At 37.4% G+C, this 12302-nt stretch overlaps 1 protein-coding gene across 1 annotated transcript in view; it reads right to left on the bottom strand.

The window, feature by feature from the left end:
• Positions 1-620: 620 nt before the first annotated feature.
• KIAA0020 (KIAA0020 ortholog) overlaps positions 621-12302 on the bottom strand; it is a 27188-nt gene continuing 15506 nt past the window's right edge. Inside the window, exons 13-17 of the mRNA XM_009327219.1 lie at positions 9662-9804; positions 8653-8875; positions 7505-7592; positions 5481-5571; positions 621-873 (exon numbers count right to left, since the gene is read on the bottom strand). Of these exons, the coding sequence (XP_009325494.1) occupies positions 744-873; positions 5481-5571; positions 7505-7592; positions 8653-8875; positions 9662-9804 (675 nt within the window). The 3' untranslated portion in view covers positions 621-743. The remainder of the gene's footprint in view (positions 874-5480; positions 5572-7504; positions 7593-8652; positions 8876-9661; positions 9805-12302) is intronic.

Raw genomic sequence — 12302 nt, 5'->3', positions numbered from 1 at the left:
TGATTTTTCTAGATCAAAATAGGGTACAGTAGAAATCAATAGGACACTTAATTTGATATCATGCAGAAGTAAATTAATCCCTCCCCTAATACAAGGAAGATACCAAAAAACCCCCAAATACCTCTGGTTTATTAGGGCTTAAAAGTCTGTACTTTTCAGAAGACTTAAGAAAAACAAAACCAAACTGTGGTTCATTGAAATAGTCAGCCTCTCCTTCAGGACCTTCTTTGAAAAAAGTCAGAGACACTATTTTCATTCTATTCTTGTTAGTTCCTGAAGGATGAGAGCCTCCATCACTCCTTCACAGGGTAAGAATGGGACTTGAGTTGTTTTTCTGCTTTGTTTTTTGAGGAAACCAGGAGGGAAGGTGATTAAGGACAAGTGTATTTGCCCAGTACACAAGAGTATCTACAGAACAGATGCTTCTGTTTCTATAGTAACTATGATAACATACATGCAAATTTTAACAAGACTCAAAACATTTTTGTGCAAGTTATCAGGAAAGATTTAACTTCTTGATTAGATGTTCAGAAGTTTCCACTAGCTCTTAAATCATCTTGAGATTTCAACCTCTGAGAACAACCATTTACCACACACAACAGAATGAGTACAACAGACAAGTTGTTTTAGAAATTATTTAATTACAAATGCATACACTGCTTCTTAGAACAACCATGGTGCAAAATCTTACCAACCCTCAGTTGGTTGCATTGATGTAAATTGTCTTTTTAGCTTCATTTACACTAGGAAGTTAATTTCTCCAGTAATGCTTCTATTCCTTTTACATTTTTATTCAGCTTCAACTTTGGGACAACCTTTTTCAGTCCTTTTTTGACTGTATTTGCCACCTTTTGATCGGTGCTCCGGAGAAGGCTACAAGAAAGGAAAAAAACCAAAAGATGTCAAAGGTCAGCATGTAGGTCATAGGAAAAGAAGCTGTCCATGTAAGGAAACAATAGCTATTTAGGAAGAATATAGTTCAGGGCAGATTCTATCACCTCCTATTAGAAAAAGATGTAAAACTTTCCAGAAAGCATGAAACGCCAAGTGAGAACACATCAGACTGGAAGGAACTGTAGATCCCTACTCAAAGCAGGTTCAAACATTGGGTCAGACCAGGCTGCTCAGGGCTTCACCCAGTTTGGGCTTGAAACTCCCCAATGCAGGAGACAGCCCAACCTCCCTGGGCCCCAGCCCCACCACTGGGCTGTCCTCGTGGGGAAAAGGCTTCTCCTTATCTCCAGCCTAAGCCTCTCATGTTTCAGCTTGTGCTGCTGCCTCTCGCCCTCCAGCCACGCATGCACTGCTGTGAAGAGCCCAGCTCTCCTTCATCCCCTCGGGTGCCAGGAATGCTGTTGAGTGCCCCCAAATCCGTCCCTTCTCCCAGCTGAACCAGCCCCGGTCCCACAGCCTCTCCTCCCAGGCCAAGGGTTCCAGCCCAAAACTATGTTGGTTACCCTCCATTAAACTCTCCCCAGTTGTTGATACCTTACTTGTAGTGCGGGTCCCAAAACTGGACGCAGTGAAGTACATCTAATACACATCAAGTACGTTCACTATTGTACTTCTGTGCTTCATTTAGTGCAGGACTACAGAACCTTACCAGTTCTGTTCTTTTTTAGATGTTACTTTTGGAAAACAAACCAGCTTTCCCAGATAACTTTTCTTCCCCAGAAACAAGGAAATTCATTGTAAGCTGTAAAATACTATTAGGAAAGAAAAAGCTTCTGCACTATCCAGATCAACCTAGGCAGTGATTGTCCTTCTCCCCGTCCTTCAGGTAATAGTGAAATGTTCTTGGATTATAATACAAAATCAGTAGAGGTAATGGCACACCTAATTTGCTACTTCAAAATGGTAAGGGAACATTGCCTAAAAAACTTAATGTCTTCTACAGACAACGTGTGCAATCCAGAACAGAATTACAAGTTGCACAGGTTTACAAATAAACTACAATTGGAAACAAACTGTAACACCCATGTACTGGCACCAAGCAGGCTGCATGATACTACAAGTCTTCACAATCCCTAGGATTCTTCCAAACGGCTCCCAACTTTGCAGCTACCTAAAAGCTTGTTTCTTGCCTACTTTTTAGACATGGCAAGCTGAACTGAGTAAGACAGAAAAGGAATTAATGTAGTTTAAGGTGAGATTTAAATTTTGTCCCCTTAGGACTCCAAATCCTGTGCAGGATGGCAACACTATAGGCAGTAAAGCATGGGATGCCCATCTGACACCACCACTATTTTCAGCTACTTTATTCCTAGATTTATTTCTATGACTAACAACTTCTAGCACCAATTTCTGTTACACTTTTAGCTATGATAGTACTATTTAATCAAGAGGCCTTCTTTAAAATTCAATTCATCACTTTTTCAGCTTTTCTGCGAGCCATGTACCCCTGGTAACAGTGAGAAAATTGAGAGTACTGACAAAGGATGTGCTGAACACATTGGTACTTAACATGGAGAGATTCACATGGTTCAGCGCCAGGGACAAAGAGTATACAAAGCAGCAAGCCACTCTAGACTGCATTTTATATATTTCTAAAAACTAATTTAATGTGCCAACAGCTATACATGTCAAGCTGCTTTCAAACTCTTGGTATCCACAAATATTTCAAGATGCACTATTTTTAATATAGAACATCTACCTGTCTGATAATACAGCCAGAAGGCCAACATGGGTTGTTCTTTTTTTTTTAATTATTATTCTGAAAGTTATTCTAAGATCTGGTAAGCAGGTACCTATGTATTCTGTGGATATAAAATATAACTTTTACAGGTTACAGAAATGACATATGGAAATCAGTCCGTCATTTGGTGAAGTACGTTTTTATCCATTTTCTACCCTGATGTAACACATCATTGACAAATTCAAAAGTACTGAGGAAAGGTCAGATGTAGAAATGTAAACAGACCAGCATCCATGACATTTAAGTATTTACAACACTTTATTTACACTAAGCTGGATTGTAATGTGTGCAAAGAGCCCTCTCATTACCTTAGGGCTCTTCATGCTTGTACTAGGTCAGAACCAGGCCCCAGATTTTTTTATAAAAATCAAATTAAAAACAAGCAGGGCAATAAAAGGAGAGGGTCCAGAGGATACCAGGTAACTAAGCAATCAAGCACGCAATGAACTGCTCATAACTTGCAAATAAGCTTAAATGACTAGAAAGCCAAAAATCTTCAAATGGACTGACTGGGTAATTCTGAGTTTCAGATCCGCACGTAAGTGACAGATGGCTTCCGAAAGCCAACAACAAAACAAAAATCAATCATAGCTTCAGGGAGAACTGAAAATTACCTCTGTCTGAGGGATCTGAGCTCCTTTAGGACAAAAGAAGTATCTGATCATTTTTTTTAAATAAGAATGTTTTGTAAAACTCAACAATTATTTTATGTAAAAAATATTGCAGTTACTATCTATACCAGACTAAATTAATCTTTGCTGTATGATTTAAGTAACCTGTCGACTTCAATGCATGCAGTTAAGCAAAGATGAGATTAATTACTATGTGTTAGCAAGGTAAGCAGGTGTCACGTGAAATGGAACAAAAGCAGCTGGTTATGTTCTTGTGTTCTCAGTTGCCTAAACGAAAGGGCATCATGCCTAAAGAGTCATCAAGAGAAGCTCAAACGACAAAGGATTCAGATTTAATTAAAACTTAAAAAACCTAAAAACAACATTCCAGCAAACAAACAAACACTCCTCCCCCATACTTTTATCTCTCTTTCCTGTTAGGTGAGTTTCAGTATTGGTGAAAAACGTTCTACTGACAATCTGGGAGATAAGCTACCCTGCTCGGTAACAACACACACTTGTCGAAGCCCCACCCTGTAGTGCCATGAGTAATAGCAGAGAGGGAAAGACTGACATTCCTCACAGACTTTTCCATAAAATACATCACTCCTGTGCTGGTTTTTGCTAATAAGCAATTACTAGTTTCCTGTTTTTTCTATAAGTCTTCAAAACCTATTAAGAGACTGTTGTCACGGTGACAGCCAAACAGTTATTAAAGCGTGATACATGGAAAAATTCCACTAATTTACTTTGCAACTTTATTTGAACAATCAAAATAGCTTAGTAAATAAACCAGCAACACCACATGTTAAATGAATCTCTGCAGCCTTGAGTTAGGAGAAAAAAGTACAAGCATTAATACACTGTCAGTGAACAAGCCTTTATAACAAATCTGTACTGAACATCTGTGCACAGGATCAGATAACTTAAAGGTGTTACATGCATTTATTGAATTCTAAAGGCCTGTTATGAGAGGCAAAGAAAAAGTGTTATCATTTTAGCAGCTGAACAATCTTAACAGCCAGATCCATATGACTATTATGATGTTGCATAAACTGGTTTTGTATCTGGATTGCAACTAGTCTTCTACTACCAATTCTTCTCACTAGTGCTCTGAATGATAATGACTAAACAAAGTTAGAATTAAACTCAGATTAACTAACAGAAGTCCTGTTAGTGAAAACAGCTTTTGATTCACCTTGCAAAAGAGCATGAACGTCAAAGTAGCCTCACTCTAAAGTCATAAAGAGCAGAGATGGAAAGCAAACAGCAAGGAGTCTAAAGTAACTTTAGGAGAGGGAGAAGTGGGGTGGAAAAAAGGGAGAAGAGGTTTTTATTTTTCAAAATCATGTTGTCTGTTTGAATTGTTTGCTGATTTTGGCTTAGTGCAAGTCTTTATGAGGAGTCACCAGGGCAATGCTGACCCGGGAGTTCCAGAACACAGACCACCCACTTCGGGCTAAAGACAAAACCTTGGGTTTCTATAACCTGACACTGACAGGTAGTTACAAAGTGAAAACAATTATGATTAACACAGCTGTTCGCATTTGATAAAACAAAATGTCTGTGTTAGTCCAATTCCTGTGGGGTCTTTCTGATCTCACTAGTTGCATGGTTCACTGCTTTGAAGTTGTGAGCCAGTTAGCTTATCATAAGCCTTTGGATGGTCTATTCCAAACACTTTCCTACTTCAGTATGAGACATACTTAGGCTCCATAATTAAGGCTTCAACACAAAGCTATAAGTTACCCCCCCACCCCCTGCCCAAAAAAAAAATCTGGATTCTTGTATGCTGCTGACAGTCACAGATATTTCAGAGTTAATTATTTTAATGTAGCTATTTGTGGAGTGCTCTTTTGAGAATTTTGTGCTTGTAAAACAAGACACAGTAGGCACAATTTTAAAAGTAAGCTTGATTTTTAATCCTAAGATTTTCCAACATTGAGCTACTTCCTAGTACTGCAAAAGCCTGAGCTCAAGGAACAACCTATGGAAACTCTGGTTTGCATTTTTCCAGTACCCTGTTCCATCACAGACCTACCAGTGGCATGAAAGACACTACACATTGAGCAAAAACTGGCATTTTGCTGGTAGGAATTTCAACCGATGTTCTCTTAGCTGTCCAAGAAATTAACGCTGGAACCTAATCTGAAATAGCCATGTGCCTTACATACCAACAAAGAATAATGGCACCTCGATTTACTTCTGCCCAGGTCTTCATATTCTCAATACCAACACGTTCCACCAATGTTCTTCCAAAGCAAACTGTAAAATGTGGAAAAGGGGTAGGGAGAAGAAAAAAATTAGTATCTTTATACAAAGAAGCCTGTTAAAAGTTCTCTGCAGTTGTGATTTAATCAAATAGTTTTTAGCCACCAAGTATTCACAAAGTTTTGCTCTCACAAAATAATTGACTATTCAATGCAATGAATACTTTTGTAGATGTTTGACTACTTCCAAGTATTGCTTAAAATTAGTTAGTCAATAGCAGCACTGTGTGACAGTTTACTAGCATAAAGTGGCAAACTTGCTGTTTCTTTTTTAAAAGGGTGTCAAAGGCTATTCATGTCTTAAAGAAGGCATCCACTCCAAAGAAAGAACTTGGTAAGAACAACACCAACACAAGAGATAATTGTATGCAATATATTAATACATACACACCTCTGCTGAAAAAAGCTACATTTTTAAGCACCTGACTCTACAACTGAAGAAACAGAATTTGCACAAGATGAAGTTACTTAAAACTTCAGAGCTAATCCCCTATTGATGCATGAAAACCACTAGGAACCTTGTTTCTTTCAGCTGTACTGATGCTATAGGGCTCTATTTCTTCAGTAGCTTTGAAAGCTTAAGTTGACTTGCAGATTCATTACACAAATGGCATATGCAAAAGAAAGAACCTAGGCTGACCTCAAGTCCCCAGCTGAATTTGAAGAACTGCAGGAAAACTGCTCTTATAACTTGTGTGCTGAGCAAACTTACCAGTAAGCAACCCAAAAAAACCCCACCCAACCCCAACAAACTCCAACGAACCAAACACTGAAGCTATTTTTCACTGTCACTTTAGATCAGAATTCCATCTGAAGAACAGGTCAGCTTTTATTCAACTTGTACCCTACATGATAACAATTTGGTTGTTTTTTAATGCCAATTCCATAAACTCAGAGCAACAATTCTGAACAGCACACTCTTTGGAGGAAAACAAAGAAACCAAAGGGAACAGCTTGTGTTTAAAATGGGAATTGCACAATGTTAGCAGAAATAAATCCAGATAACTGTCATCATCTCAGTTAGGCTAGTCTCTGAAAGACATTCATATAAAACTTCCCTTTGCACATTTTTAATCGTCCACTTGAAAAGTAGCAAAACAGCCTCCTTTCAGAAACATTTAATAAAGCCCAACTAACTCTTATTTTTAAAGGAAACAGTGGATACCTGAATGTAGTAAGAAGAAAAGGAAAAAAAAGTTTAACAAGGTCTGATAATTCTACAAAGAAAAAAGCCCCCCCACACAGAGAAGTTCCCTCCAGATTATACCATCCTACCCCCACCTCCTTTCATTTTTTGAGTTTTTTGTATGAGAAAAAGTAATCTCTATTAGGATATGGTGATTCACAAGATTTTACAGTTATGTAATAAAATAAGTTTAAAAGCTAAATTAAGATGAGAACATCTGTGCTCAATCTCTGCCTTCTGGGATATAAAATAGCAAAGATGTCCTATTTTTGTGCATGAATTATTGTAATAACAGTTATAAAGCATTCACCCAGCGGCACTAACAAACACAGCAAAGATTACAGTTTGGCTCACAAGCACTAATGAAACAAGTCTTCCTGTTAGAAAGACTTTACTTTTTCTATTATTATCCTTTAAATTGTTGTGTAATTTAGCAAAGCTATCAAGACACTTTAAGCACAGAAATGAACCCTGTCCCAAATACACAGTAAACCCCCGAGAAAAAAAAACAACAGAACAGTACTTGGCTTTGAAGAAAAAGCAAACATATCCTTAGCATTCTGTTCATATGACAGCTCACAACAGCAAAAAGATAGAAGCAATAATCTTAAAGGATATGTTACATTTTCCATATATTAGTATATTCAAAAGAAATAAATGCAGCAATCTTATTGTAGGTCAGATAATTACTGATTACTCCGAAGTCATAATTTGATCAAATAAAGCTGAATTTCCAGCATACCTTCTTTTCCACTCTCTCTCATTTTTTCATCTTGCTCTATTAACCATTTCAAAACCAGATGGCCTGCTGGATGCTCTGCAATGTGAAGCTTTAAGGGGAAAAACAAACCAAAACAAAACCAAATTATAATGATGATGTTTCAAAACGCAGTTACGTGTCTGTCCTTAAATATTCCTGCTTGATTTATCCACTCGGACACCTCATCACACCGATTAGTGTGATTTAGTCATCACCTATGCAAATATCAACAAGTATTCAGATACTTGCATCAAACTTATTTAAACTGACCAGTTTATTTTTTACCACCTTCCCTGTAACATCTGACTTTCAGTAATATTAACCATATCAACCAATGTTTCATCCACCCTTCCAAGGACTTCATGCTTACTGAGCTGCCTCTACAAGAACTTCCAGACTTTCCACATTTTCACAGACTTGAAAATTCACTACAGTATGGTTCACAGAAAATCACAGAAAACATGAGTAGTTCATGTAAAATTCTATAAAATGTGTATCTTGAAGGGGAAAGACAGAGCAAATTCACCACAACTATGAAAATCTGGGGGGCATCTATCTTAAATATAGCGTACACAGCATTTTTCTTTTTCTAGTCTACAGACACATATCTGACTGAGCTTAACTCAACAAAATAGGGGAGGGGCACATTTTGAAGAGAAGGTCATACTGTAAAGACAAACAGCTTATCTAAGATCTTTCCTTGCATGGAGATAGCATACCTGAAAGCTAAGAGACCCTATCATTCTCAGTGTAAACAGCCAAATGAACTATAAAAATTTACTAACTGCTTGATTGCATAGAGATAACATTAAAAGAGAGACTGTGTAACACAACTGTCAGCTACCTTCCCACAAAGTGCTTAAAGCAGTTCTGAAGATTCAAGATCATGAAGTACCTTGCTCTACAACTCAGATGAAATGCTGGCTCAAGCCTTCATCACTCCAGATGCAATAATCATAAACTATGAAAGGAAAGTGTCAGAAAACAGAGACTACGTCTAATGTATGAGTGCTATCGGGGCAGTACGTTGATGTCTTATGTAAAGGAAAAAGTGTGCAGACTTCATTTTAGTAATACAAGATAAGCAAACGCTCTGCAAGATCTCAGCACCTTGTCCTCTGTTACATTACCTGCCCATCACGGCCACCTGGAACCAGCTCTTCTGCTGCTAAATTAGCAATCGCATCTAGTGCGGGCTGGATGTCACCAAGAGCTGTTCTTAAGATGTCAGCAACCAAGACAAAGGTAGCTTTGTCTATCACTACCTCTTGGGTATGTTCTTGCAAATATTCTAGCAAAGGTGAAGAAATGGCTTCCAAGAGTTCACGGCGGCGGAGTTCAGTGTTCTTCTTACTGATTAAAGAGACAGCACATTACTGTAGAAGACTTGCTCTGTATGCACATCAAGCAATAAGAAATTCAGAACATATAGGCTATTTGAGACAGCTATAAATTATTGGAAGATCAAAATAAAGCATTATTCTTCCCTCTGTTTCACATATAAACACACGTTGCACACAAATTTTAAGAACATATGGAGTGAGAAAGTGTACAGTGTTTAAAGCTGACTGCCAGTAAACCTCAGAGATTTTTGGTAACGATAATTTAACCTGTTTATTTTCTCTTCATTCTGTTATCTCAACTACTGAGATATATTTCTTAAACAGCTCACTAATCATCGAAAATTGCTCCTTCTTCAAAAGCTCATAAACATCAATGTCAATACCAGAGTCTGAACTCAAATTAACAATTTCCATTTTTATTGCTAGATTTTGAGATGTACTTTTATGCAACTCAAAACACCAATAATGCATATTAAAAATTTTCTGCTACACCAAATTTGATATATGAGTTTAAAAAAAGAACACATCACAATTTTTGCACTTTACAAAGGGGGTAAACTGCTGATTACCAATACACTGCTGGTCACTAATCATCATATATGAACTTTAAACCAAAAATGCAAAAACAAGGATTACAGACTAACATAACTAATGATACTTATGTATTACTTATATATATTTACATTACTTAAGATATATTATGAAGAAAAGCTGAAATTAAATAAAAAATGACAGAAGGTTGCATGAACTTTTCTAGACTTTAGGGGAAACAACTTAATCTTCATATCTGAGTTACCTATAGGCATTTCCATCTCCTTGTTGCAGAAGCATTATGATTTCTGGAACGAAATGTGCAGGGTCTCTAGGACTGAGCAAGTACAACAAGACCTTCTTTCCATATTTGTTGTTTATTATATTGGGCAAAGAAGCATTTATTTCCTGTGAAAGTAAACAAACAGCAACAAAACATTAATCAAATAATAGTTTTGAGCCATCAGTAATTACTGATTACTTTTCAAATGCAAAGCTTAGGAATGGAAAACTACATACTATCAGTAAGATTCATATCTGCTTGTGAAATTAAATAAACTCTAATCAGAAAGAAAGTTTGGAGAAGTAAGAGAAATAAAATATTAAGGTTTAAAGTGTGTTCAACAGATGCATCAATGTCACTGATTAAAAATACTACGAAAGGACAGGATTTGTTTTCACTGATACATACAATTACAAAGAACAACACATATTCTGGTATGTCATATGCTGTACAAATATAACCTCAGTAAAAGTCATAACCTCAGCAGACCAGACATACAAAGGATCACCTACCACATCACCTAAGAGTAATCACTGATACCATGCTGACTTTCAAGGGAGCGTACATAAGTACCTAGACAGCAACGACAGTCCATGGGAAGGAAAAGACCATCTTAAACTGACCGCAGAACATGCACCAAGAAAAATTAAGTTTCAGTAATAGAATAAAGCTGACTTCTGCTGGGAGTATTATTTGCAGTTTATTTGAGCATCAACAGAAAACACCGGGCATTCCCCAGAGGTTAGTTGTTGGCTAGGAGTAACCACTTTGTGAACTGCAGAGTGGGCACCTCATACACTTGAGCACTACCATGGCTGAGGAAGAAACGCATTAATATGCCGGGGAGTTCTCTTGCTTATAGAAGCATGCTGCTATATTCAAATAGAAGCACCTATATTAGCCCATGTGTTTGTACTCAAATATTTGTCAGCTTCTCAATAAATGCCCTTTCATACAGCAACATGCATTTTATACAAGTTCCAAGTACCACTAGAGAATCCTGAATGCCATCCAAATACTCTTGACCATCACGATAATCCATTCCTGGCAACTTTGAACATACATATAAAATTAATGATTATCAAAGCAAAGTAGGGCTGTACAGAGCTCTGAGCACTTTCAGTGTATTTTGCAGGCCATAGCCCTTAAAAACCCTTTTTTCCCCACCATGAAAATCCTTCCAGCAACAGCTAGAAAAAGATAAATAGAACAATTTAAACCAATGTCATCCTTTATTAAAATGGGGCCCGGTTGGTTGTCTTTGAGGGGAAGAGAAACACAGAAAGGTGGTTGGAAGCTGGCAGGAAATGGTAAGACAACATTGTTATTTCAAAAACATTCCTTAAACCTAGGTGAAAGTGAGTTTTGGTAAACTAACATGAACATCAGTTTGATACAGCACTAAAACTATGAAAAAACCCCTATTACTATAACCTTCACATTCCAGGCATGGGGAAAAAAAAAAAAAAAATCTTTTCTGAGCAAAAAAACCCAAACCAAAACCACATTCTGTTTTCTCAGCATGTACATTCAGATTCAGATGTATGTGAAGTTCATTTATCAATTAAATGGATGACAAAGGTGCTGAAGTATTTCAAAACGTAAAACAGGTAAAGAAAATATTTAGTTTAGTACAAATAAACACAAAAATCTTGTGCACTTTGAAATCAACCTATAACACAGCCATTTTGCATAAAAGATAATAGACACATTTTTCTTTAAATCCTCCAAAAGTATATTTCCCCCACCAATTCCATGATTCCGATGCATTACAGAATTTGGTCACTTTCAGTGCCAGAACTGTGAGAAAGTACCAGGAGAAACTCTAAACGGGCATGCTGTCTCTTATCAGTAATGTCTCCTTAGCACTGCCTGCTTGGAGTCCTCATGAAAAGAGGGATTTCCCACTAAAATCTGCCCAAATCCTGACACGTGCCAAGCTCATAATGTACAGTTCCAATCACATATGAAGGTTTAAAGCACCATACATATTCTTTGGTGCTGGATTAAGACTCTGTGGAGCTAACAGATGATGAGAAGGAAAGACTTTCCTTGAAGGATTTAAAGAGCTTAAAACCTTCCCTTACCTACAAATTCCCAGCCATTCTGCCAATCCACATAAATGATCAGTTTTATAATACCCCCCCCCCCCCCCCCCCCCCCAATCTTCATTATTTTCCTTATGTTCCTTAAGCTAAATTTTAGTATGGACAGAATGATGATCAGTATATGGTGTTTTATAAGTCTAACTGCTCTTTAAGATAATTTTAAGTGTTGGATTATTTTATAGAGTATGCTTCAATGCTTGATTTCTAGATGCTTCCACCTCATCCTCTGCTACTAGCTTTCATCCACCATCTGAAGAGCTCGTTTTGATCTTATCTGATATTTTTTTCCTTTTCCGTGACATCCTTTCCCTGTTCCTGACCTCATATAAACCCAGATGGGCCAATTCTGTATGTGTGAAGGCTACTCTTCCTTATTCTCCTTTACTATTCCGTCCAGACTGACGCGGTAGGATGACCAAACAGTACACACTCAATTATCTTTGACCTCAGATAGTGGAAAAACACAGATGATTCTGGAATTAAATGACACCTTGGAAGCTCAGCTGAAGCCAAAC

Source organism: Pygoscelis adeliae, unplaced genomic scaffold (genome assembly GCF_000699105.1).
Source record: "Pygoscelis adeliae isolate BGI_AS28 unplaced genomic scaffold, ASM69910v1 Scaffold26, whole genome shotgun sequence".
Lineage (NCBI taxonomy): Eukaryota > Metazoa > Chordata > Aves > Sphenisciformes > Spheniscidae > Pygoscelis > Pygoscelis adeliae.
Note: the sequence above shows the minus strand (reverse complement) of the source record. Positions and strands in the feature narration are given on the sequence as shown.